This window comes from Rhinatrema bivittatum, chromosome 9 (genome assembly GCF_901001135.1).
Source record: "Rhinatrema bivittatum chromosome 9, aRhiBiv1.1, whole genome shotgun sequence".
NCBI classification, from domain to species: domain Eukaryota; kingdom Metazoa; phylum Chordata; class Amphibia; order Gymnophiona; family Rhinatrematidae; genus Rhinatrema; species Rhinatrema bivittatum.
The window spans coordinates 2,377,970-2,400,004 of record NC_042623.1 but is presented as its reverse complement, the minus strand read 5'-3'; the positions used below and the strand labels follow the sequence as shown (position 1 = coordinate 2,400,004).

The 22,035-nt window shown below is 43.5% G+C and overlaps 1 protein-coding gene across 10 annotated transcripts in view; it reads left to right on the top strand.

Annotated features, from left to right (window-relative positions):
• The window catches only part of CACNA2D1 (calcium voltage-gated channel auxiliary subunit alpha2delta 1), a 1,026,983-nt gene that overhangs the window by 685,824 nt on the left and 319,124 nt on the right, over positions 1 to 22,035 (top strand). For all 10 annotated transcript variants that reach the window (XM_029615087.1, XM_029615085.1, XM_029615090.1 and 7 more), the window contains one exon: positions 15,463 to 15,541. In XM_029615087.1, coding sequence (XP_029470947.1) covers positions 15,463 to 15,541 — 79 coding nt within the window. The remainder of the gene's footprint in view (positions 1 to 15,462; positions 15,542 to 22,035) is intronic.

The window sequence follows — 22,035 nt, the reverse complement described above, 5'->3', positions numbered from 1 at the left end:
GCACGCCGGGTAGCGCGCACAAATGTTCCCCGCGTGCTTAAAATTTAAAATCGGCCCCATGTTTCCTAATTTTGGCACGCGTCCAGCTTTTAAAATTCAACTTTAAAGGTACAGAGATGAGCGATCGAATTGACAAAGGGGATGGAACAGCTCCCCTATGAGGAAAGGCTGAAGAGGTTTGGAATAGAACGAGTAAACGTTAATTGGTTGTTTACTCTTTCAAAAAGTACAAAGACCAGGGGACACACAATGAAGCTGCTAGGATTTAGTAGGTAATACTTATAAGTCATATAGGAGAAAATATTTTTGTACTCAATACATAATTAAAGTCTGGAATTTGGAGCTGGTGGATGTGTGAAATCTGTTAGTTTATCTGGGTTTAAAAACGGTTTGTCCAAAAACCATTATTAAGCTGGAGTTGGGGAAATCGCTCACTTATGCGGAATAAGTGGGATTTAGGCTCACAGGTACGCGCCCACTTAAAATTGTGCGAAAACATGCACACGGCCAGGTAATTTTAGAGCACGCAGGCATATACGCGCATGTTATGAAATGGCCGCGTCCCTGGGTGCGGGCCGATGAATGTACGCACATCTGCACCCACGCACCAGTTTAAAAGTTACCATCCCTGTGACTCAGGCCCTACATTTACTTCTAATTAAAGTACAGCAGCCAGATCATTCTTCAGATTAGAGAAATTCAATATATTCATATTCCAATACTGCATTCTTTAAATGGAGTCCATATCAAATTGTTTTTATCTGAGGCTTTATTTATAATTAAATAGTACTTGGTAGAATTCCTGAATACAATGAAATGTAATTAGACCTGCTGTAGTAAACTGATTGAATTTTGTCTTCATAATTTAACTTTTCTGTCTTGTTTTCTGCTTTTTCTCTGTGCATAAAACATGAGGCAGGTTACTGCTTTTGAAAAAAATGTGAGTGTGCAAGTGATTTGCCCTTCAGATCTGTGTAAATGTGAATGAAAGCGTTTTATAAATCAGCATTTTATCCAGAACCTTTCCTTGTACCGTTTGGCTAGAATTTGTGCCCTGTATAAGGCATGTTTAGGTTACCTAATCTGTGTTAAATGTGCCATGTGGAATAGCTATCTGTTTTGTTTTGTAGGGTCCCTTGATTTCCCAAAGGGAATTCAAGATGAAAGGAATTTCTATTCTCTCATATTTCCACTAATAGCATCTTTCTGTGGAATTCAGTCTTTCTATTTTATTTTTTAAAGAATTATTCTCTTCTGTGTCACTTCATGTTCCAATAGTATTGTTATAAAAGGTATCTGGGGCAGGCACATGCCTTTCTGCTGTGCACATGCAGGTATTGTGGATATGGGTGCTGTACACACCGTAATTCCTAATGCTAGCTGCAAATTGTATAGTATTGTTATAAAAGTTATCTGGGGCAGACACATGCCTTTCTGCTGTGCACATGCAGGTAATGTGGATATGGGTGCTGTACACACCGTAATTCCCAATGCTAGCTGCAAATTGTATAGTATTGTTATAAAAGTTATCTGGGACAGACACATGCCTTTCTGCTGTGCACATGCAGGTAATGTGGATATGGGTGCTGTACACACCGTAATTCCTAATGTTAGTGCAAATTGTATAGTATTGTTATAAAAAGTATCTGGGGCAGACACATGCCTTTCTGCTGTGCACATGCAGGTAATGTGGACACGGGTGCTGTACACACCGTAATTCCTAATGCTAGCTGCAAATTGTATAGTATTGTTATAAAAGTTATCTGGGGCAGACACATGCCTTTCTGCTGTGCACATGCAGGTAATGTGGACACGGGTGCTGTACACACCGTAATTCCTAATGCTAGCTGCAAATTGTATAGTATTGTTATAAAAGTTACCTGGGGCAGACACATGCCTTTCTGCTGTGCACATGCAGGTAATGTGGACACGGGTGCTGTACACACCGTAATTCCTAATGCTAGCTGCAAATTGTATAGTATTGTTATAAAAGTTATCTGGGGCAGACACATGCCTTTCTGCTGTGGACATGCAGGTAATGTGGACATGGGTGCTGTACACACCGTAATTCCCAATGCTAGCTGCAAATTGTATAGTATTGTTATAAAAGTTATCTGGGACAGACACATGCCTTTCTGCTGTGCACATGCAGGTAATGTGGATATGGGTGCTGTACACACCGTAATTCCTAATGTTAGTGCAAATTGTATAGTATTGTTATAAAAGGTATCTGGGACAGACACATGCCTTTCTGCTGTGGACATGCAGGTAATGTGGACATGGGTGCTGTACACACCGTAATTCCTAATGCTAGCTGCAAATTGTATAGTATTGTTATAAAAGGTATCTGGGGCAGACACATGCCTTTCTGCTGTGCACATGCAGGTAATGTGGATATGGGTGCTCTACACACCGTAATTCCTAATGTTGGCTGGAAGTTGAACCCCATTTGGTTACGCTTAGGCACCATCGCTGATGCACCCGCATTCATTTTGACCTTTCTATCCTGGAAGATTTGAAACAAATGTTCTCTGCTGCTGGATTTCTTACGTGTTTTGAATCATGCTGCATTTGTTTACATTGGCAGCTTGTGTCTATCAGACTCCATTTCCTACAGTGAGTGAAACTGCCCAGTCTGAAAGCTTTCCTGTGCTGAGTCACTGCCCTGCCGATAGAGTTCTGCTGAACTGTAGCAGCTTCAGAAATAACTTTTCTCTTTCCTAGAGACCACAAGCGTCTGGATTTCATTTACTGCCTCTCACTCCTGCCAGCGCTGTAGCAGTCTCAGATGGTTTTCTTGTCAGCATCATTGAAGTTTCCAGCCCAGGTCCCTCCAGAGGGGCAATCTAGAGTGCAGACCAATATGCTCTGAGTCAAAAGAGTCCCTAATTCCAAGGACCTGACGCCTCTTTTCCTACCCATTCTGTTAACACTGTCTTAATTTGCCCAATCGTAATTTGATAAAAACTATAATGACCTAATAGGCTAATTTGTAATTTATAAATGATCTGGAAAGGAATACGATGAGTGAGTTTATGAAATTTGCGGATGATACAAAATTGTTCAGAGTAGTTAAATCACAAGTGGATTGTGATACATTACAGGAGGACCTTGCGACACTGGAAGATTGGGCATCCAAATGGCAGATGAAATTTAATGTGAACAAGTACAAGGTATTGCATATAGGGAAAAATAACCCATGTTATAGTTACACAATGTTAGGTTCCATATTAGGAGCTACCACCCAGGAAAAAGATCTAGGCATCATAGTGGATAATACTTTAAAATTGTCAGCTCAGTGTGCTGCAGCAGTCAAAAAAGCAAAAAGAATGTTAGGAATTATTAGGAAGGGAATGGTTAATAAAACGGAAAATGTCATAATGCCTCTATATCGCTCCATGGTGAGACCGCGCCTCGAATACTGTGTACAGTTCTGGTCACTGCATCTCAAAAAAGATATAGTTGCGATGGAGAAGGTACAGAGAAGGGCAACCAAAATTATAAAGGGGATGGAACAGCTCCCCTATGAAGAAAGGCTGAAGAGGTTAGGGCTGTTCAGCTTGGAGAAGAGACGGCTGAGGGGGGGATATGATAGAGGTCTTTAAGATCATGAGAGGTCTTGAACGAGTAGATGTGACTCGGTTATTTTCACTTTCGAATAATAGAAAGACTAAGGGGTATTCCATGAAGTTAGCATGGGGCTCATTTAAGACTAATCGGAGAAAATTCTTTTTCACTCAACGCACAATAAAGCTCTGGGATTTGTTGCCAGAGGATGTGGTTAGTGCAGTTAGTGTAGCTGGGTTCAAAAAAGGTTTGGATAAGTTCTTGGAGGAGAAGTCCATTAATGGCTATTAATCAAGTTTACTTAGGGAATAGCCACTGCTATTAATTGCATCAGTAGCATGGGATCTTCTTAGTGTTTGGGTACTTGCCAGGTTCTTGTGGCCTGGATTGGCCTCTGTTGGAAACAGGATGCTGGGCTTGATGGACCCTTGATCTGACCCAGCATGGCATGTTCTTATGTAAATGTAATACAGTATCATACCAATTTTCAAAAGCCATTTATCCACGTTAAGTGCTATGATAGCATGTTACTTTTATATTTTCCTTTGAAAGTAACCTCCTTATTCATATTCCCCTCTGTCTCTTGAGAACTTCCAAAATTAGCAGCCACATTCCAGAGACCGTTTTGTACATTTGTTCCTGAATTATTTGATGTCTGGAATGTGACTGGAATCTCTTAGGGCAACCATTATTATATAAGTTCAAATTATTATCCTCATCCTGTGCAATCCTTGCCACCCCTCCCCTCCCCTCCACATGTTAGAGATTGCTGACTACTTAACGGTCAGGGACATACATGTGCTTCGTATTACTGAAGAATGATTTTGTAACGGCACATTAAAGAATATCAGCATCATTTACAAGTTTGCCTCAGCTAGCTCTTGAATATTAAGAATGCCCTTTTGGAAGGGCCTGATTGCTGAAAATATATTTCATATGGCTCTTTAGCTCAGTAATACGAGGCGTGCCTGTTTTGTATCCAGAGAAATTTAAAATTATTGCACGTCTGTAAACACCCCTGGCTCACAAGAATTGATAAGGCTCCTTTATTGAATATTAAATACTAATATTATTTAATTTTTGGGAATATACAGAATTTACAACTCTAAATGACTCCATGGGGTATGAAAATTATATTTTTTTTAAATCACAAAGTATTGTATGAAAGGGTTAAACTATCCAGACCTTATTCTAAAAATTCCTCCATCCTCAAATGCCTTTTCTCTTCTATAACTAAGATTACTTGGAGAGTTGCTTATCCTTTCATGGGCCCTGTAAGAGTGGACTGTGAATTTTCAGCTGAGCTCTAAGCGATAGCATCAGAGTCTGTAGCATTCCAGGTCCTAGGGTCGTTTCCCCCTGTTGTGTTTCTGTGTTGCAGTAACTGCTGCTACGAGGAGACTCAGCAGGACAAGCATGCAAAAAGCCATTTACTTTTAAAGGAGATCATTGTAGCTCATCTTTCTTTATATGCAGGCCTTTTCATATGCTTCTTCCTTTCATTGCTGCTTAGCTGAAAGTGAGCAAAATGTGAGCAAATGCTTATTTTAAAATCTGAGCCCTCTTTTAATATCAACACAGGGTTTAAATTATCCAAGATCTTCTCCTAATTGCTTGCTGTGGGAAAACACTTCAAGAAACTGTCCCCTTAGAAAGGCAAGAGAGCGGAGGTCAAGCAAGCCAAGGTTCACCTCCTTGTCCGAAACAGAGCAGCAGTTGTAGGTCTTTGCTTCCACCCTCCTTCTTCTACAAACATGCACAGAGGGCAGACCTTGCAATTCTGACAATGTAATAAGCAAACTGCAAGGTTGCCTTTAATTTAGCCATCACTGTTATCAGTTTTCTTATTTTAATCTCCCAAAAGCCTGTTTTAGAATAAATGGATTTAACATTGACGTAGAAGAACATTTTACTCTATAAAAAGAAGCATAAAATGCTGAATGTAAAAGATTCCTTTAATTCTGCTGCCGTTGGTGTCATAGAAACATAGAAACATAGAAATGATGGCAGAAGAAGACCAAACGGCCCATCCAGTCTGCCCAGCAAGCTTCACACATTTTTTTTCTCATACTTATCTGTTACTCTTAGCTCTTTGGTTCTATTTCCCTTCCACTCCCACCATTAATGTAGAGAGCAGTGATGGAGCTGCATCCAAGTGAAATATCAAGCTTGATTAGTTAGGGGTAGTAACCGCCGCAATAACAAGCTACACCCATGCTTATTTGTTTTACCCAGACTATGTTATTCAGCCCTTATTGGTTGTTTTTCTTCTCCCCTGCTGTTGAAGCAGGGAGCTATGCTGGATATGCATGAAGTATCCATTTTTCTTCTCCCCTGCCGTTGAAGCAGGGAGCTATGCTGGATATGCGTGAAGTATCCGTTTTTCTTCTCCCCTGCCGTTGAAGCAGAGAGCTATGCTGGATATGCGTGAAGTATCCGTTTTTCTTCTCCCCTGCCGTTGAAGCAGAGAGCTATGCTGGATATGCGTGAAGTATCCGTTTTTCTTCTCCCCTGCCGTTGAAGCAGAGAGCTATGCTGGATATGCATTTAAAGTGAAGTATCAGGCTTATTTGGTTTGGGGTAGTAACCGCCGAAACAAGCCAGCTACTCCCCGCTTTGTGAGTGCAAATCCTTTTTTCCACATTTCCTCTTGCTGTTGAAGCTTAGAGCGATGTTGGAGTCACATTAACCATGTGTATGTTTATTGAATAAGGGTATTATCTCCAGGCAGTAGCTGACATTCCGGCAAGCCACCCACTCTTCATTGACGGCCTCTTGACTTTATGGATCCACAGTGTTTATCCCACGCCCCTTTGAAGTCCTTCACAGTTCTGGTCTTGACCACTTCCTCCGGAAGGGCATTCCAGGCATCCACCACCCTCTCCGTGAAGAAATACTTCCTGACATTGGTTCTGAATCTTCCTCCCTGGAGCTTCAAATCGTGACCCCTGGTTCTGCTGATTTTTTTCCTACGGAAAAGGTTTCTCGTTGTCTTTGGATCATTAAAACCTTTCAAGTATCTGAAAGTCTGTATCATATCACCTCTGCTCCTCCTTTCCTCCAGGGTGTACATATTTAGATTCTTCAATCTCTCCTCATAAGTCATTTGATGAAGACTTTCCTCCTTTTTGGTCGCCCTTCTCTGGACCGCCTCCATCTTGTCTCTGTTTCTTCGGAGATACGGTCTCCAGAACTGAACACAATACTCCAGGTGAGGTCTCACCAAGGACCTGTACAAGGGGATAATCACTTCCCTTTTCTTACTCGATATTCCTCTCTCTATGGACCCTGTCCGCGGGTCTCCCCGCGAACAGGCCCTGCTCACCTCATTTCGCCTTCTGCCCGACGCGGCTGCTGCCGCCGGAGTCAGGCCTTCAGCGCGGCCAGAGCCGCAGACTTGAGTTCACCACGCGGCCCGGTGGCCGCCCACTTCTGCCTTCTTCACCGTGGCCGGAGCTGCGGACTTTCAGCGTCCTCTTCGTGGCTGGAAGCCGCCACCCACCGTCATCTTTTCTTCGTGGCCAGGAGGCCGCAGCCCCGGCCTGGATTAGCGGCTGGAGCCTCCCCCGGGGCCTCCTGCAGCGGCTGGAGCCTCCGTCATCTTTGGGGCCTGCCTTCCAGGTCAGCCCTGCATCTGCGACGTCAGTGCTATGCAGGCCGCTGTCCACGGTCCTGCACAACCAGCTTCCTGCTCCTCCTAGGCACGTGGCCGCGCCTCTCTGCAGACTTTAAAGGGCCAGACACAGGCCCTACGTACTGATTTCCTGCCTGAGCCCTATAAATGTGCTGGTCTCGTCAATGTTCTTCGCCTTGCATCGGAGTTACTTCACTCTGGAGGCTCCTGCCTGCCAGAGCTCCATCAGGTCTTCTTCATGGAGCTCCTCTTCGTTTTGTCTTCTCGTCATGTCACGCCATGTCAAGTCATGTCTTCGTTCCTGAGGTCCTCGTCCAGGTGTCCTGGTGTCTCATCTTGATCCTCAGCTTCCTGATGTCCCAGGTTCCTTGGTGTCCTGCCCTTCTTGGTGTTTGCTTCAGCGCTCCTGAGCCTTCTGTTACCTGTCAGACCAGACTCCCTCGGATGACGTCTTTCCCGAGCGTGGAGTGCCCTGCAGGTGGACTGGTGTCCTGTGCTCCTGAGCCGATTTGTCCTGCCAGCCTTTGTGGTGCTTCGGGCGACATCTGGCTTCATCGTCGGAGTCCCACTTCGACTGGATTCTTCCCTGCGCTTATCCCGTTCTCAGCGTGGTCCATGACCAGCCTCCTCGGGCTGTGTAGGGCGCGCAGTGGGACAGGGTGGTCCGCGACCAGCCCTACGGGCGGGCTGAGTAGGGCGCCCTGAGAGACAGTGCCAATGTCCTTCCGTATAATCTCTCGTTTCGTTTGGACTTCGTCAAGTTCCTTGTCTCGTCCTGGATGCCGTTGCATCAGTCTTGGTGTCATGTCAACGTCTTGTTCCTGATGCCTTCGCATCGACCATTGGTCCGTGATGTCTTCGCATCAGCCTTGGTGTCATGTCTTGTTCCAGCCCTCGTCTCTGATGCCGTCCGCATCAGCCTTGGTGTCATGTCTGCAACAACCCTGGTGTCATGTCTTCAACCCTCATCTGCGATGCCGTAGCATCGATTTTGGTGTCATGTCTTCGTGTCAAGGCCCGTCTGCCCTCATCCTCAGGCCAGGCCTGCTGCTCCATGCCGATCTAAGCAGCAGGTCCGAAAGGGCTCAGAATGGTTGGAGGACCATTCAACTTCCAACATCATCATGTTGTTGGGATGTTGGCCTTGGGAGCTTGTAGGCCTGGCAGAGGGTAAGACCGTCTGCCATGCTGGAACACGCCATCAACCCTCGGTTCGGTCCTGGATCCATCTGGGGTTGGGCTGAGGCCCATGGGCACACGAAAACACCCGCTACGTAACAGTTGGATGTAAGTTCAAAATTTTCAAAGCTAAGAGATCCCAAAATATTATCATTAATACCGAGGATGACCTGCAAATTAGCTTTAATCCTGCTGTTAGCCGCAGTCCTTCTGTTTGGCAGTGTAATAGAATTGAAATGGTCCCGTGTTATACCCTTCTTTCAGAGCTGCTAGAAAACAATACGTTGAACAAAGAAGAACAAGCATATTTCAGGCACCGAACAGGAAAACAGCAAAGACAGTTTAAACGACCATCTCGATCGAATACCTTAGGGTACAAAATGTTGGACTTAAGGGGGTAATATTCAAAAGCATTTACACTCTTAAAATTGGGATTTACATGTGCACTTTACTCTTATAAATCTGCTTTTGAAAATTGCTACAATATCTGCCAATGAATTGACCATAGGATTTACCCACATAAGTGCACTTTACATGGGTAATGGCTTTTGAAAAGTGCTATGATAGTATGTTTCATTTACGTGTGTAACTCCTCTGAAAATTATCTCCAATGAGCCTGATTTTCAAAAGCATCTATATGCGTAAAACTGGATTTTACATGTGTAAATGTACTTTACCTGTGTAACTAGGCTTTGGAAAATTGGTACAATATTTGCCATTGAGTTGTTCGTAGGTTATGTACATGTAAATGCATTTTATGCGCTTAAATGGCTTTTGAAAATTGCTTCAATAGTATGTTACATTTAAACGCATATCTCCTTTGAAAATTACCTCCAATATGTACAGTGCATTTATCTTTGCACTCTGTATTAATTAATAGAAGCTCACATATTTGATCTCAATTTTTCACATGCTCAACATCTCATTCAAAATTTAACAACCATGAAAATTTAGGTAATACAGAGAATATTTAGCATTCTGATCAATTTGTTTTCTTTTAAAAGTGAATTGAAAAAATGTTAATATTTGTCTTTGTTAGTAAATAGTCTCCCCTTCTCCCAAAGAGAATAGTTTTATTCTAAGCATTTATGAGACAATTTTAAAACTGCATCTAGTTTTTAACCATGGATTTTACACCAATTCTCAAAGCATGCGCACGCCCCTTCGCCTGCATGGAGAATTTTGCTGGAAACGTATGTGCAAAGATCTAAAAATGCCGAGTCTGCATGCACTTTTCCTCCCCTCCCAGGAAGATAAGAGTGCCGGCCTTGTGAAACAGCATGCAAACCTTTAGCCACAGTTACACTGGGAGGTACGCACACAAGTTGAGCGGACACACACCGAGTGGATTTTACACGCATATCTCCCACTACGTGCACAAATGAAAAGCTCCGAAAAAGGGGTGGGATAAGGACGTTCCTGGATTTCACCTTGAAATTTGAACGGAAATATGAGCATAGAGGCGCAGCCACGTAACTTTACTTCTTCTGTGGACTAAAACAAAAAAAAAAAAACCCACACATCAGTGGGGTTTTAAAGGTCAGGACTAACAGGGGAGAAGGGAGGCTGTTAAACTAGTGGGGTTTGGAAGTCCTGTCCCTTACTTGGGCGAACTGGGAAAACTGGTAATGGTGTCAGTGCGTGGTACAAGCAGCATTTGCACGAATGGGCGCGAGCCCACGTGTGTGCGGTCGGCTATTATACAACATGCCTTTGTTATAAAATGGCCATGTCCCTGTGCACGGGCTCACGAACACGCACCTGCTTTAAAGTTACCGTCCCTGAAAACACAGTTTTAATACAGTAAAATGACTTGAAAATTGAGTTTTTACTTTTATATATTGCCTTGAATTCTGCCAAGCATGAACATTGGAGGAATCTGAAGGCAATACATGGAAAGGTAAATGTATTTGTAAAAAATCTATGAAGACTTTCAAGATGAGAGTTAAAATCTTGCATAGTGTTCCAGCACTAAAAAGTAGAGATGTGATTCGGCCGAACCTTTCGGTTCAGCCTTCGTTATCGGGCCGCCACGGGAAATTTCATTTTCCTGTGTTTCTGGCCGATTTTATTTCAGATGTCCATGAACCAAAGCCCAAAACCCGCCCCAACCCTTCAAATTTAATTAATTGCAAACCCCCCCAAAAAAAACTTGCCAAAATTCCCTGGTAGTCCAGCGGGTTCCCGGGAACAATCTCTCCCTCTTGGGCCGTCAGCTGCCAGTAATCAAAATGGAGCCAATCGCCCTTTGCCCTTACCGTGTGACAGGGGTTGACCAATGGCACCGATAGCCCCTGTCACACAGTAACGGCAAAGGGCCATCGGCGCCATTTTGATTAGAGGCAGCTGATGGCCCGAGAGGGGGAGATCGCTCCCAGGACCCCACTGTACCACCAGGGACTTTTGGTAAGTCTTGGGGGGGCGGTGTCGGGCAAGTCTTGGGGGGTTGAAATTAATTAAATTTGAAGGGTTGGGGTGGGTTTGGTGGGTTTTTTTTAATGTGCCGTTTCTTCCCCCCCCCCCCGGAAATGATAAGAAAACCACACAAAATTGTGTGGGTATTCTTATCGTTTTGTTGCCCCCCCCAAAATGTGAGGAAATAGGAAATATCGTCTCTGTTTCCTATTTCGTCGCAAACGAATGCACATCCCTACTAAAAAGTGCCTAAGCCAAAGTGAGAACCTTTTCTCTTGTGATCAATGTGATTGGCAAGCAAACATAGGAAAAGCTTCAGAATTAAATGGAGCGTTGATTAATTCAGAACATAAGAAAATGCCATACTGGGTCAGACCAGGGGTCCATCAAGCCCAGCATCCTGTTTCCAACAGTGGCCAATCCAGGCCATAAGAACCTGGCAAGTACCCAAAAAATAAGTCTATTCCATGTTACCAATGCTAATGGCAGTGGCTATTCTCTAAGTGAACTTAGTAGCAGGTAATGGACTTCTCCTCCAAGGACTTATCCAATCCTTTTTTAAACACCGCTATACTAACTGCACTAACCACATCCTCTGGCAACAAATTCCAGAGTTTAATTGTGCGTTGAGTAAAAAAGAACTTTCTCCGATTAGTTTTAAATGTGCCACATGCTAACTTCATGGAGTGCCCCCTAGACTTTCTACTATCCGAAAGAGTAAATAACCGATTCACATCTACCCGTTCTAGACCTCTCATGATTTTAAACACCTCTATCATATCCCCCCCTCAGTCATCTCCAAGCTGAAAAGTCATAACCTCTTTAGTCGTTCCTCATAGGGGAGTTGTTCCATTCCCCTTATCATTTTGGTAGCCCTTCTCTGTACCTTCTCCATCGCAATTATATCTTTTTTGAGATGCGGCGACCAGAATTGTACACAGTATTCAAGGTGCGGTCTCACCATGGAGCGATACAGAGGCATTATAACATTTTCCGTTTTATTCATCATTCCTATTCTAATAATTCCCAACATTCTGTTTGCTTTTTTGACTGCCGCAGCACACTGCACCGACGATTTCAATGTGTTATCCACTATGGCATCTAGATCTCTTTCTTGGGTTCTAGCACCTAATATGGAACCCAACATTGTGTAACTGTAGCATGGGTTATTTTTCCCTATATGCATCACCTTGCACTTATCCACATTAAATGTCATCTGCCATTTGGATGCCCAATTTTCCAGTCTCACAAGGTCTTCCTGCAATTTATCACAATCTGCTTGTGATTTAACTACTCCGAACAATTTTGTGTCATCTGCAAATTTGATTATCTCACTCATCGTATTTCTTTCCAGATCATTTATAAATATATTGAAAAGTAAGGGTCCCAATACAGATCCCTGAGGCACTCCACTGTCCACTCCCTTCCACTGAGAAAATTGTCCATTTAATCCTACTCTCTGTTTCCTGTCTTTTAGCCAGTTTGCAATCCATGAAAGGACATCGCCACCTATCCCATGACTTTTTACTTTTCCTAGAAGCCTCTCATGAGGAACTTTGTCAAACGCCTTCTGAAAATCCAAGTATACTATATCTACCAGTTCACCTTTATCCACATGTTTATTAACTCCTTCAAAAAAGTGAAGCAGATTTGTGAGGCAAGACTTGCCTTGGGTAAAGCCATGCTGACTTTTTTCCATTAAACCATGTCTTTCTATATGTTCTGTGATTTTGATGTTTAGAACACTTTCCACTATTTTTCCTGGCACTGAAGTAAGAACATAAGAGCATAAGAAAATGCCATACTGGGTCAGACCAAGGGGCCATCAAGCCCAGCATCCTGTTTCCAACAGTGGCCAATCCAGGCCATAAGAACCTGGCAAGTACCCAAAAACTAAGTCTATTCCATGTAACCATTGCTAATGGCAGTGGCTATTCTCTAAGTGAACTTAATAGCAGGTAATGGACTTCTCCTCCAAGAACTTATCCGTCAGGCCAACCGGTCTATAGTTTCCCGGATCGCCCCTGGAGCCCTTTTTAAATATTGGGGTTACATTTGCTATCCTCCAGTCTTCAGGTACAATGGATGATTTTAATGATAAGTTACAAATTTTTACTAATAGGTCTGAAATTTCATTTTTTAGTTCCTTCAGAACTCTGGGGTGAATACCATCTGGTCCGGGTGATTTACTACTCTTCAGTTTGTCAATCAGGCCTACCACATCTTCTAGGTTCACCGTGATTTGATTCAGTCCATCTGAATCATTACCCATGAAAACCTTCTCCATTACGGGTACCTCCCCAACATCCTCTTCAGTAAACACCGAAGCAAAGAAATCATTTAATCTTTCCACGATGGCCTTATCTTCTCTAAGTGCCCCTTTAACCCCTTGATCATCTAACGGTCCAACTGACTCCCTCACAGGCTTTCTGCTTCAGATATATTTTAAAAAGTTTTTACTGTGTTTTTGCCTCTACAGCCAACTTCTTTTCAAATTCTCTCTTAGCCTGTCTTATCAATGTCTTACATTTAACTTGCCAATTAGAGTTTTAATGAATAGTTTTGCTGGGGTAGAGGTGGTTTAGTATTCAGAAAGGGGCAGATTTTAAAAGCCCTGCGCACATAAATCCAATAGCGCAGGGGACTTGCGCGCCGGCGCGCCTATGTTGCATAGGCCGCCGCCGCACACAAAGCCCTGGAACGTGCGTAAGTCCCGGGGCTTTGCTTGGGGGCATGTCGGGGCATGTTGGGGACGGCTCGGCATTTGGGGGTGTTCTGGGGCCAGGGCCTTGGGTGTGGCGCAGGCTCGGGGGCATTCCAGGGGTGTGGCCGAGGCCTCTGAACCAGGGAATGGCGCACCAGCAGCCAGCTGGCACGTGCAAGTTAGGCAGGCGTAACTTTCTGAACAAAGGTGGTGGTGGGGGGGATTTAGTTAGGACTGGGGGGTGGGTTAGGGAGGGGAAAGGAGCGGAAGGTGGGGGGCTGGAAAAAAGTTCTCTCCGAGGCCGCTCCGATTTCGGAGCGGCCTCGGAGGGAACGGAGACAGGCTGCTCAGCTCGGCGCACGCAGGTTGCACAATTGTGCACTCCCCTGTGTGCACCAACCCTGGATTTTATAACATGCGCGGCAGTGCTCGCAAGTTATAAAATCGGGAGCAGATTTGTTCGCGCCGGGTTTGCGCGAACAATCTATGCCTGTGGATAACTTTAAAAATCTACCCCAAAGATTTCAGATCCTCAGTTGGTTTTTAAGTCATCAATTACATAGCTTATGCATTAACATAACGTTAATATACACCTGAGCTGAAGAGTGTAGGTTTAATTTTAGAAACTATCTGCTATCTTTGAAAATAAGCCAAAGGAAAGTAGTTTTTGTAAATTCTTATTGTGCCTTTTGCGTATTTATCTTTTTATCAGTGCTCCTCCAGGGTTTTCTTACACTTTTCTTCATCAAATTGAACAATGAAAACCGAGTTAAAATGGACTTTTATTATTTATTATGTCTTTCCTGATGCCTTGAAGGTTGGGTTTTCATTTCACACATGCTGGAGAATAACAGAGTCCCAAAACATTGACCAGTTTCTATGAAAACATTTCGTACTGTATTAGAGACATATTATGGTTTCCTAGAATAATGTAATTTACATTGTATTAGTCAAAATATAAGTTCAGCCTTAGTGAAAACAACGTGTTTGAAAGTCTGTGTAAGTACATTCTCAAGGCAAGGGTAATAAGTCGGAGCTCCATGACATAGCTTAGGGATGAGAATTTGGCATTCACATTTTTACAATTTCACCGTAGGCTTTAATGCTATGTCTTTTTATTGGGAATAGTCAAAACCTGGCACAGAGTCTCTTGAAATAATGAGGACCTGTTGTAATGTCTTGGAAAAGCAGGGAGACAGAATTGTGACCAATTTGGAAGAAAAATACAAAATCAAAGAATTATTAATAATTTATTTCCAAGGTGAAAAAACAAGCTCTTTTGTAATGATGACAATCAAGTTTTTTGAACTTAAAATATTTATTTATTTATTTATTGTTTTTGTTATACCGAGTTTCATGATAGGCATCACATCAACCCGGTTTACAAATAACAAGGAGTGTAAAGCATAACGTAACGTAAAAAATAATATTTTCAATAAGAACCTTGAACTTTAAATACAGTGAATCAGAAAAAGGGAGAGGGAAAGTTACAAAAAACAAGGAAAATAAACTTGGGATGGAAGGGGAGAAATTGAACAGCACAATATTTACATTTCAGCCTATTGATACATTAGAATAGCAAGTGAAAAATGAAACGGTACATAGGTAATCAAATGAATAAATATGACAGTTGTGAATGGTAATAGTATGATAAATATTCAGCAGGAATTAGTGAGAGAGGGTTTGAGGTTGGTTGGAATATGTGGAAATATGTTGAAATATATGTGGAAATATGTTGGTTGGAATATGTGGAAATAAGTGTGGGCACAGAAGTTGTACATAAGACCTTTTAATTGGACTCACTTAATACATTTGTGAGGAGCTCTCTCTCTTCATCAGGTCAGTCCTGATGCTTAATCCCACCCATGAACGAGGGCTAACAGGGCAAGCACAACTCTCTGTACTTAAACATCTCTAAATAAATGTTGCAGACTGATGCTTTTTCATTCTTTTCCCTGCTTAGGTACGCATATTTACATTTTCTGTTGGCCAGCACAATTATGACAAAGGACCCATAAAGTGGATGGCGTGCAATAACAAAGGTACTGCTCTTTGCGATTGCCTCTATCTAGAGATATTCATCCAAGCCTTCTCCCTAGCATGCTAACCTGCTCCTGGTTAGGTACTGCTGTTTGCGATTGCCTCTACCTAGAGATATTCATCCAAGCCTTCTCCCTAGCATGCTAACCTGCTCCTGGTTAGGTACTGCTCTTTGCGATTGCCTCTACCTAGAGATATTCATCCAAGCCTTCTCCCTAGCATGCTAACCTGCTCCTGGTTAGGTACTGCTCTTTGCGATTGCCTCTACCTAGAGATATTCATCCAAGCCTTCTCCCTAGCATGCTAACCTGCTCCTGGTTAGGTACTGCTGTTTGCGATTGCCTCTACCTAGAGATATTCATCCAAGCCTTCTCCCTAGCATGCTAACCTGCTCCTGGTTAGGTACTGCTGTTTGCGATTGCCTCTACCTGGAGATATTCATCCAAGCCTTCTCCCTAGCATGCTAACCTGCTCCTGGTTAGGTACTGCTCTTTGCGATTGCCTCTACCTGGAGATATTCATCCAAGCCTTCTCCCTAGCATGCTAACCTGCTCCTGGTTAGGTACTGCTCTTTGCGATTGCCTCTACCTGGAGATATTCATCCAAGCCTTCTCCCTAGCATGCTAACCTGCTCCTGGTTAGGAACTGCTGTTTGTGATTGCCTGGTTAGGTACTGCTGTCTGCGATTGCCTCTACCTAGAGATATTCATCCAAGCCTTCTCCCTAGCATGCTAACCTGCTCCTGGTTAGGTACTGCTCTTTGCGATTGCCTCTACCTAGAGATATTCATCCAAGCCTTCTCCCTAGCATGCTAACCTGCTCCTGGTTAGGTACTGCTCTTTGCGATTGCCTCTACCTAGAGATATTCATCCAAGCCTTCTCCCTAGCATGCTAACCTGCTCCTGGTTAGGTACTGCTGTTTGTGATTGCCTCTACCTGGAGATATTCATCCAAGCCTTCTCCCTAGCATGCTAACCTGCTCCTGGTTAGGTACTGCTCTTTGCGATTGCCTCTACCTAGAGATATTCGTCCAAGCTTCTCCCTAGCATGCTAACCTGCTCCTGGTTAGGTACTGCCCTTTGCGATTGCCTCTACCTAGAGATATTCGTCCAAGCTTCTCCCTAGCATGCTAACCTGCTCCTGGTTAGGTACTGCTCTTTGCGATTGCCTCTACCTAGAGATATTCGTCCAAGCTTCTCCCTAGCATGCTAACCTGCTCCTGGTTAGGTACTGCTGTTTGCGATTGCCTCTACCTAGAGATATTCATCCAAGCTTCTCCCTAGCATGCTAACCTGCTCCTGGTGTGTATGATCATTTCTGAAGTGGAGCTGGAAAAAGCACTGAATTGCAGTTGGGCAAATTAGACACAGGAAGATCCAGAAGGGCTCATTGGTAATGGTGACTTTTCTCACAAGTTACCAGTCAGTCCTTTTGTGAATCCATGGTGTCTGCTGTGTCATAACCTTCTTTTTCTACAGCATAGCTTCCTTAGGGGCCGATGCAATACAGTGCGCTGAGCCCGGTGCACTGTGTAACCTGCAGTCGGACGCGGGTTGTAGAGGCGCTAACTTAACCCCTTATGCAGTAAGGGGATTAGCGCCTCTACAACGCACGTCCAATGCAGAGTGAAACTAATAGCGCTCATCACATGCTATTTACTCCCTATGCAAAAAAAAAATGTGCATCTAGGACTCACATTTTAGCAATCAGAAATTAATGCCTGCCCGGAGCAGGAGTTAATTGCTGAGCGCTACTAAAACTAGTACAGAAAAGCAGAAAAAACTGCTTTTCTGTGCTACCTCCCACTTAATATCCTTGCGATATTAAGTGTGAGGAACAACCTTTTAAAAAAGTAATTAAAAAAAAAAAAGTTTAAAAAAAGCACTGGCAGGGGTTTGGAAAATGGATGCTGGCTAATTCAGCGTCCATTCTCCCAGCCTGACTACCGGCACCAGAAGGAGTAAATAAATCAATATTACCGTGCTGGGCACTTAATATTAATTTATTCACTCCACTTATTGCCACTGACATTTGTCAGTGAGAGGACCTATCCCCTTTCAGGACAGCCTTCTGATAGGAGATTGGTCCTTTCACTGACGTGACAGTAAAGGAACCAATCAGCAATAAGTGAAGGAGTGAATAAATTAATATTAAGTGCCTGACACTTTAATATTGATTTTATACACTCCTTCTGGTGCTGGTAGTCAGGTTGGGAGAAAGGACGCTGAATCAGTGTCCATTTTCCTAACCCCTGCATGTGCGCTGGTTAGGAAAACAGGACACTGATAAATTCAGCGTCCGTTTTCTTAACCGGCAGGACAGCCACCACAGCGGACCTGCTTCCGGCTTGCGCTGTCAGTGAGGCGCTAGGGGCGTGCAATCACCCTTAGCGCCTCCTCGACAATGCGAGCCCTAATTTAAATATTGCATCACGCCCTCAGGAGAGGTGCCTGGGGTCGCATTATGAAAGCGGGTGCTGAATACATAGCGTCCGCCTTCAGCGCGAGTTTTTTGCATTGGCCGCATAGTTTGGCTCACTTCAGTACATAAGGCTGTCCCCTATAACTCTCCCTTCATACTCACCCCCATGTCTCCTTCCTACTCCCCTTATTTCCTGTTTCTCCTCCAGTCCCTAAGATGGTAACTTTTAAACAGGCGCGCAGGCGCACGTGTGCAGGCATTCGTCAGCCCGTGCCCAGGCATGTCTTATAATATGCACACATATGTGCACATGTTCTAAAATAGCCTGACTGTGTGCAGATGTGTGTGCAGTTTTATCTGGACTCACGCTTGTTTAAAGGTTACGGTCATCACGTGCAATTGCCGCTCCTACCACATAAGTGGGCTGATTGTAATGTGCACGCGTGCTGACGCCATTGCTAGTTTTCCCATTTCACTCCCAGTTCCCCCAGGGAAGGGATAGGGCTTCCAAACCTCACTTCTCTCCTATTAGCTCTGACCTTTAAAACCCCGCTGATCTGCCTAGAATTTTTTTTTTATTGATATTTTTGAGGTAAGAATGTTATACAATAAAGTCAATGGTTACACAATAATGCCATGTACATAACCAGCATATAGAAAATACCTAACCTAACAATAGCTATTATTATACTGGTAGCTATTATACTGGTGCATTGTTGTCGAGTCGTTCTTCCATCATGTCGTAGATTCTCAGATTCACTGGAATCCGCTGTATGAGACATACAGTTAGTCAGATGTACACAGAAATAAGCATGTAGAATATGTAATAATGTAAAAAGATGTAACAATAATAGGGATGTGAATCGTGTGCCCGATCGTCTTAACGATCGGGTTCGGCTAGAGGGGGAAAAAAATCTGATAGGGGGTGATGTGAATCGGAATAGGTTCCGATTCACATCGTTATTTTTTTTTTAGTAAGGCCCGACCCTTTAAAATTGACCCCTTACCTTCCCCCACCCTCCCGAACCCCCCCAAAACTTTTTACGATTACCTGGTGGTCCAGTGGGGGCGCGGGGACTGATCTCCCACTCTCGGGCCATCGGCGCCATTTTGGCTGCCACTCAAAAATGGCTCCGATGGCCCGATAAAAACCTCATTCGTATTTTTCTGTTTTTAATTTCTAAGTTCCCCTCCCCTTCCCACCCCCCTTCCTACAAATCTGGGCTGCCGCCCATCTCTTCCTCAGCATGGGCCTGATACCTATCATATGGTAACCTGTCACTTACAATGTGTATCCGCCCTGTAGATTGTATTACATGCCCCTCCAAGCCAGCCAGCATTGCCATCTAAGGTCGAATTTGGCCCTTTCTTTCTGTCTAGCTGTGGTGAGTTTGTTCAAGTAAAATACAGTGTCCAGCCGTCGCAGAACTGCAGCTATGGTGGGTACCTTGTCCTGTTTCCAACAACAAGCTAATTCCAATCTCACCGCAATTATTGCTTGTTGTATAAAATATTCCTCTTTGTTATTCTGCGTACTCATGTTGATATGCAGCAGAAACAATACCAGGTCCTTAGTAACCGGTAATCCCACTACATCCAATAACAGTTTTTTATACTATCCCCAAATTGCATCACATTAGGACATGTCCACCATATATTTTATTTATTTATTTAACAGTTTTTTATACCGACCTTCATGGTAAATAACCATATCGGATCGGTTTACATTTAATGAGGGTAAACTGAGGTAACAATTCTGGTAAACAATAGATAACAATGGAAAAAGGAATAAGTCAAAGTTACAATCAACAAGGAATAGAATAAACTTGGAAGCTTAAAACAAGCTGGAAGGAAGATGAAGGCAGGTAGAATAAATTGGAACATATATATTCCAATTTCACTGCATCTCCTCCAACATTGAGCAGAAACCTGAGGATAAAAGCTATGGGGTTTTGAAGGAGTAAGGTACCATAGATATAACATTTTTTATCCCTGTTCTACAATCGAAGAAGTGATGGAACATCTATTAATAGCCAAGAAGGATCCTGCCCATTGCTGGACACTCATGGTTATCCCTAGGTCCTTCTGCCAACCCTTTATATGGGATGGCTTATTTACCAGCTCTCCATTTAAAAGAGAGTATATCCGAGATATTATCTTAGTGAGTGACCCAGCTTTATCACAGAAGCCCTCAAATAGAGTTTTATCTTTCTGGAGATCTAGGTGGACATTGGTATGTAAGATATAATGCTGCAATAGGCAATAGAAATATTGATTTGTACTTGGCAAAGCAAATTTCTGCTTTAGATCCTGAAAGTCCCGCATATGCCCCTGAATCCAGACATGCTCTAACCGTGTACACCCCTGTTTCTCCCATCTCTTAGCCAGAGGTTGTGCCATACCTGGCTCAAAAGCTGGGTTAAGGAAGATAGGAGTGTGCATGTAGGTACATCGGTTACCCTTCAAATGAGTGTTCCAGGTGTCCCAAATTTGCAAGGTTTGTACTATGGTCGGAGGGCATACCCCTGACAACCTTGTATTTTTTCTGGGTAGCCATGCAAGTGTGGCCAGTTGTACGCCTGGTACGAGGTCTGTTTCTAGCTGGATCCAACGCTTATCTGTGTTCGGACAATGCCAATCTAACAGTGATCTCAATTACGATGCCACATAATACCACTGAAGGCATGGCACCCCTAAGCCTCCCCACTTCTTAGGTAAGTAATAATACCTGTCTGTTTATTCGCCGGGGTCTCCTCCTCCAGATAAACTGAAAGAGCTTCCTTTGCCAGCCCCGGATAGCCACTGCTGGTACCTCAATTGGGAGAGTCTGGAATAGATATCCCAGTCTAGGTAAAATGTTCATTTTAACAGTGGCCACTCTACCAAGCCAGGAAAGATCAAGCAGTCCCAAATCTGTAAATCCGATAAAATGTTCCCCCATATACCACCATAATTATACTGATAAAGATTGGCTAGGTCTGGACCTGTTCTTACACCCAAATATTTTAAGGTTGAATGAACGAGTTTGAATGGAAACTGCCGATTCAATCTGTGGAAGTGGTCTGCAGGGAGCGTCACATTTAAGATTTCGGATTTATCTTCATTCAATTGGTATCCCGATATATCACTAAATAGCTGGAATTCATTAACTAATCGGGGTAACAAGCCCTCTGAGTGGGCAATTGTGAATAGGATATCGTCAAAGAACATAGAGAGCTTATACTCCTGAACTCCCACTTTCATTCCCTGAATTTCTGGGGTGGATCGAATTCTATTCGCCAAAGGCTCTAAATAGAGAGCAAACAATAGTGGAGATAAAGGGCATCCCTGTCTGGTGCCATGGGCAATCTCAAATGGCTGGGTGTAGCCCCCCCATTTACCTTAATGCACGCACTTGGCATGTTATAAAGTTTGCGAATCCAGAAGGAGAAGTGGCCTCCCAAACCTACTTTGTGCAATACTGCAAAGAAATAGTCCCAGTGCTCCATGTCAAAGGCTTTCTCCATGTCTACAATACCATAGATGTTGCAGTAGTCTGTGCCTGCCATATCAAGTTCACCACCCTGTGGACTTTATCCGCTGCTAACTGACCTGAATAAAGCCCAATTGATTTGCATGTATCAAGTGGGATGCGATAGAACCCAGTCGAGTTGCCAGAATTTTGGCTAGTATTTTTAAGTCCAAATTAATTAGGGAAATTGGCCTATAAGAACCACAGATCATCCCGTCCCTCCCAGGTTTAGCCAAAATGGTAACTCCCGCTCTATTAGCTGTTGCAGTAAACTGTCCACCTCTCAGTAAATGGTTAAAAGCTGCTTGTAGTGGTGCAGCAAGTATCGTGCTAAATCACCGATAAAAACCGACTGAGAATCCATCTATCCCTCGAGACTTACCCATCTTCAGGCCCTTAATGGCCGCTTGTATTTCCACTATAGTGATTTCCTGATTCAGACGAGATTGTTGGAGGGTGTCAATTTGGGGGAGATCTATCTCCTCTAAATACTTGTCTATCGCTGAGGCAGAGATATCCTCCCGTTTAGAGTATAACTGTTGGTAGAATTGTGTAAATCTTGCC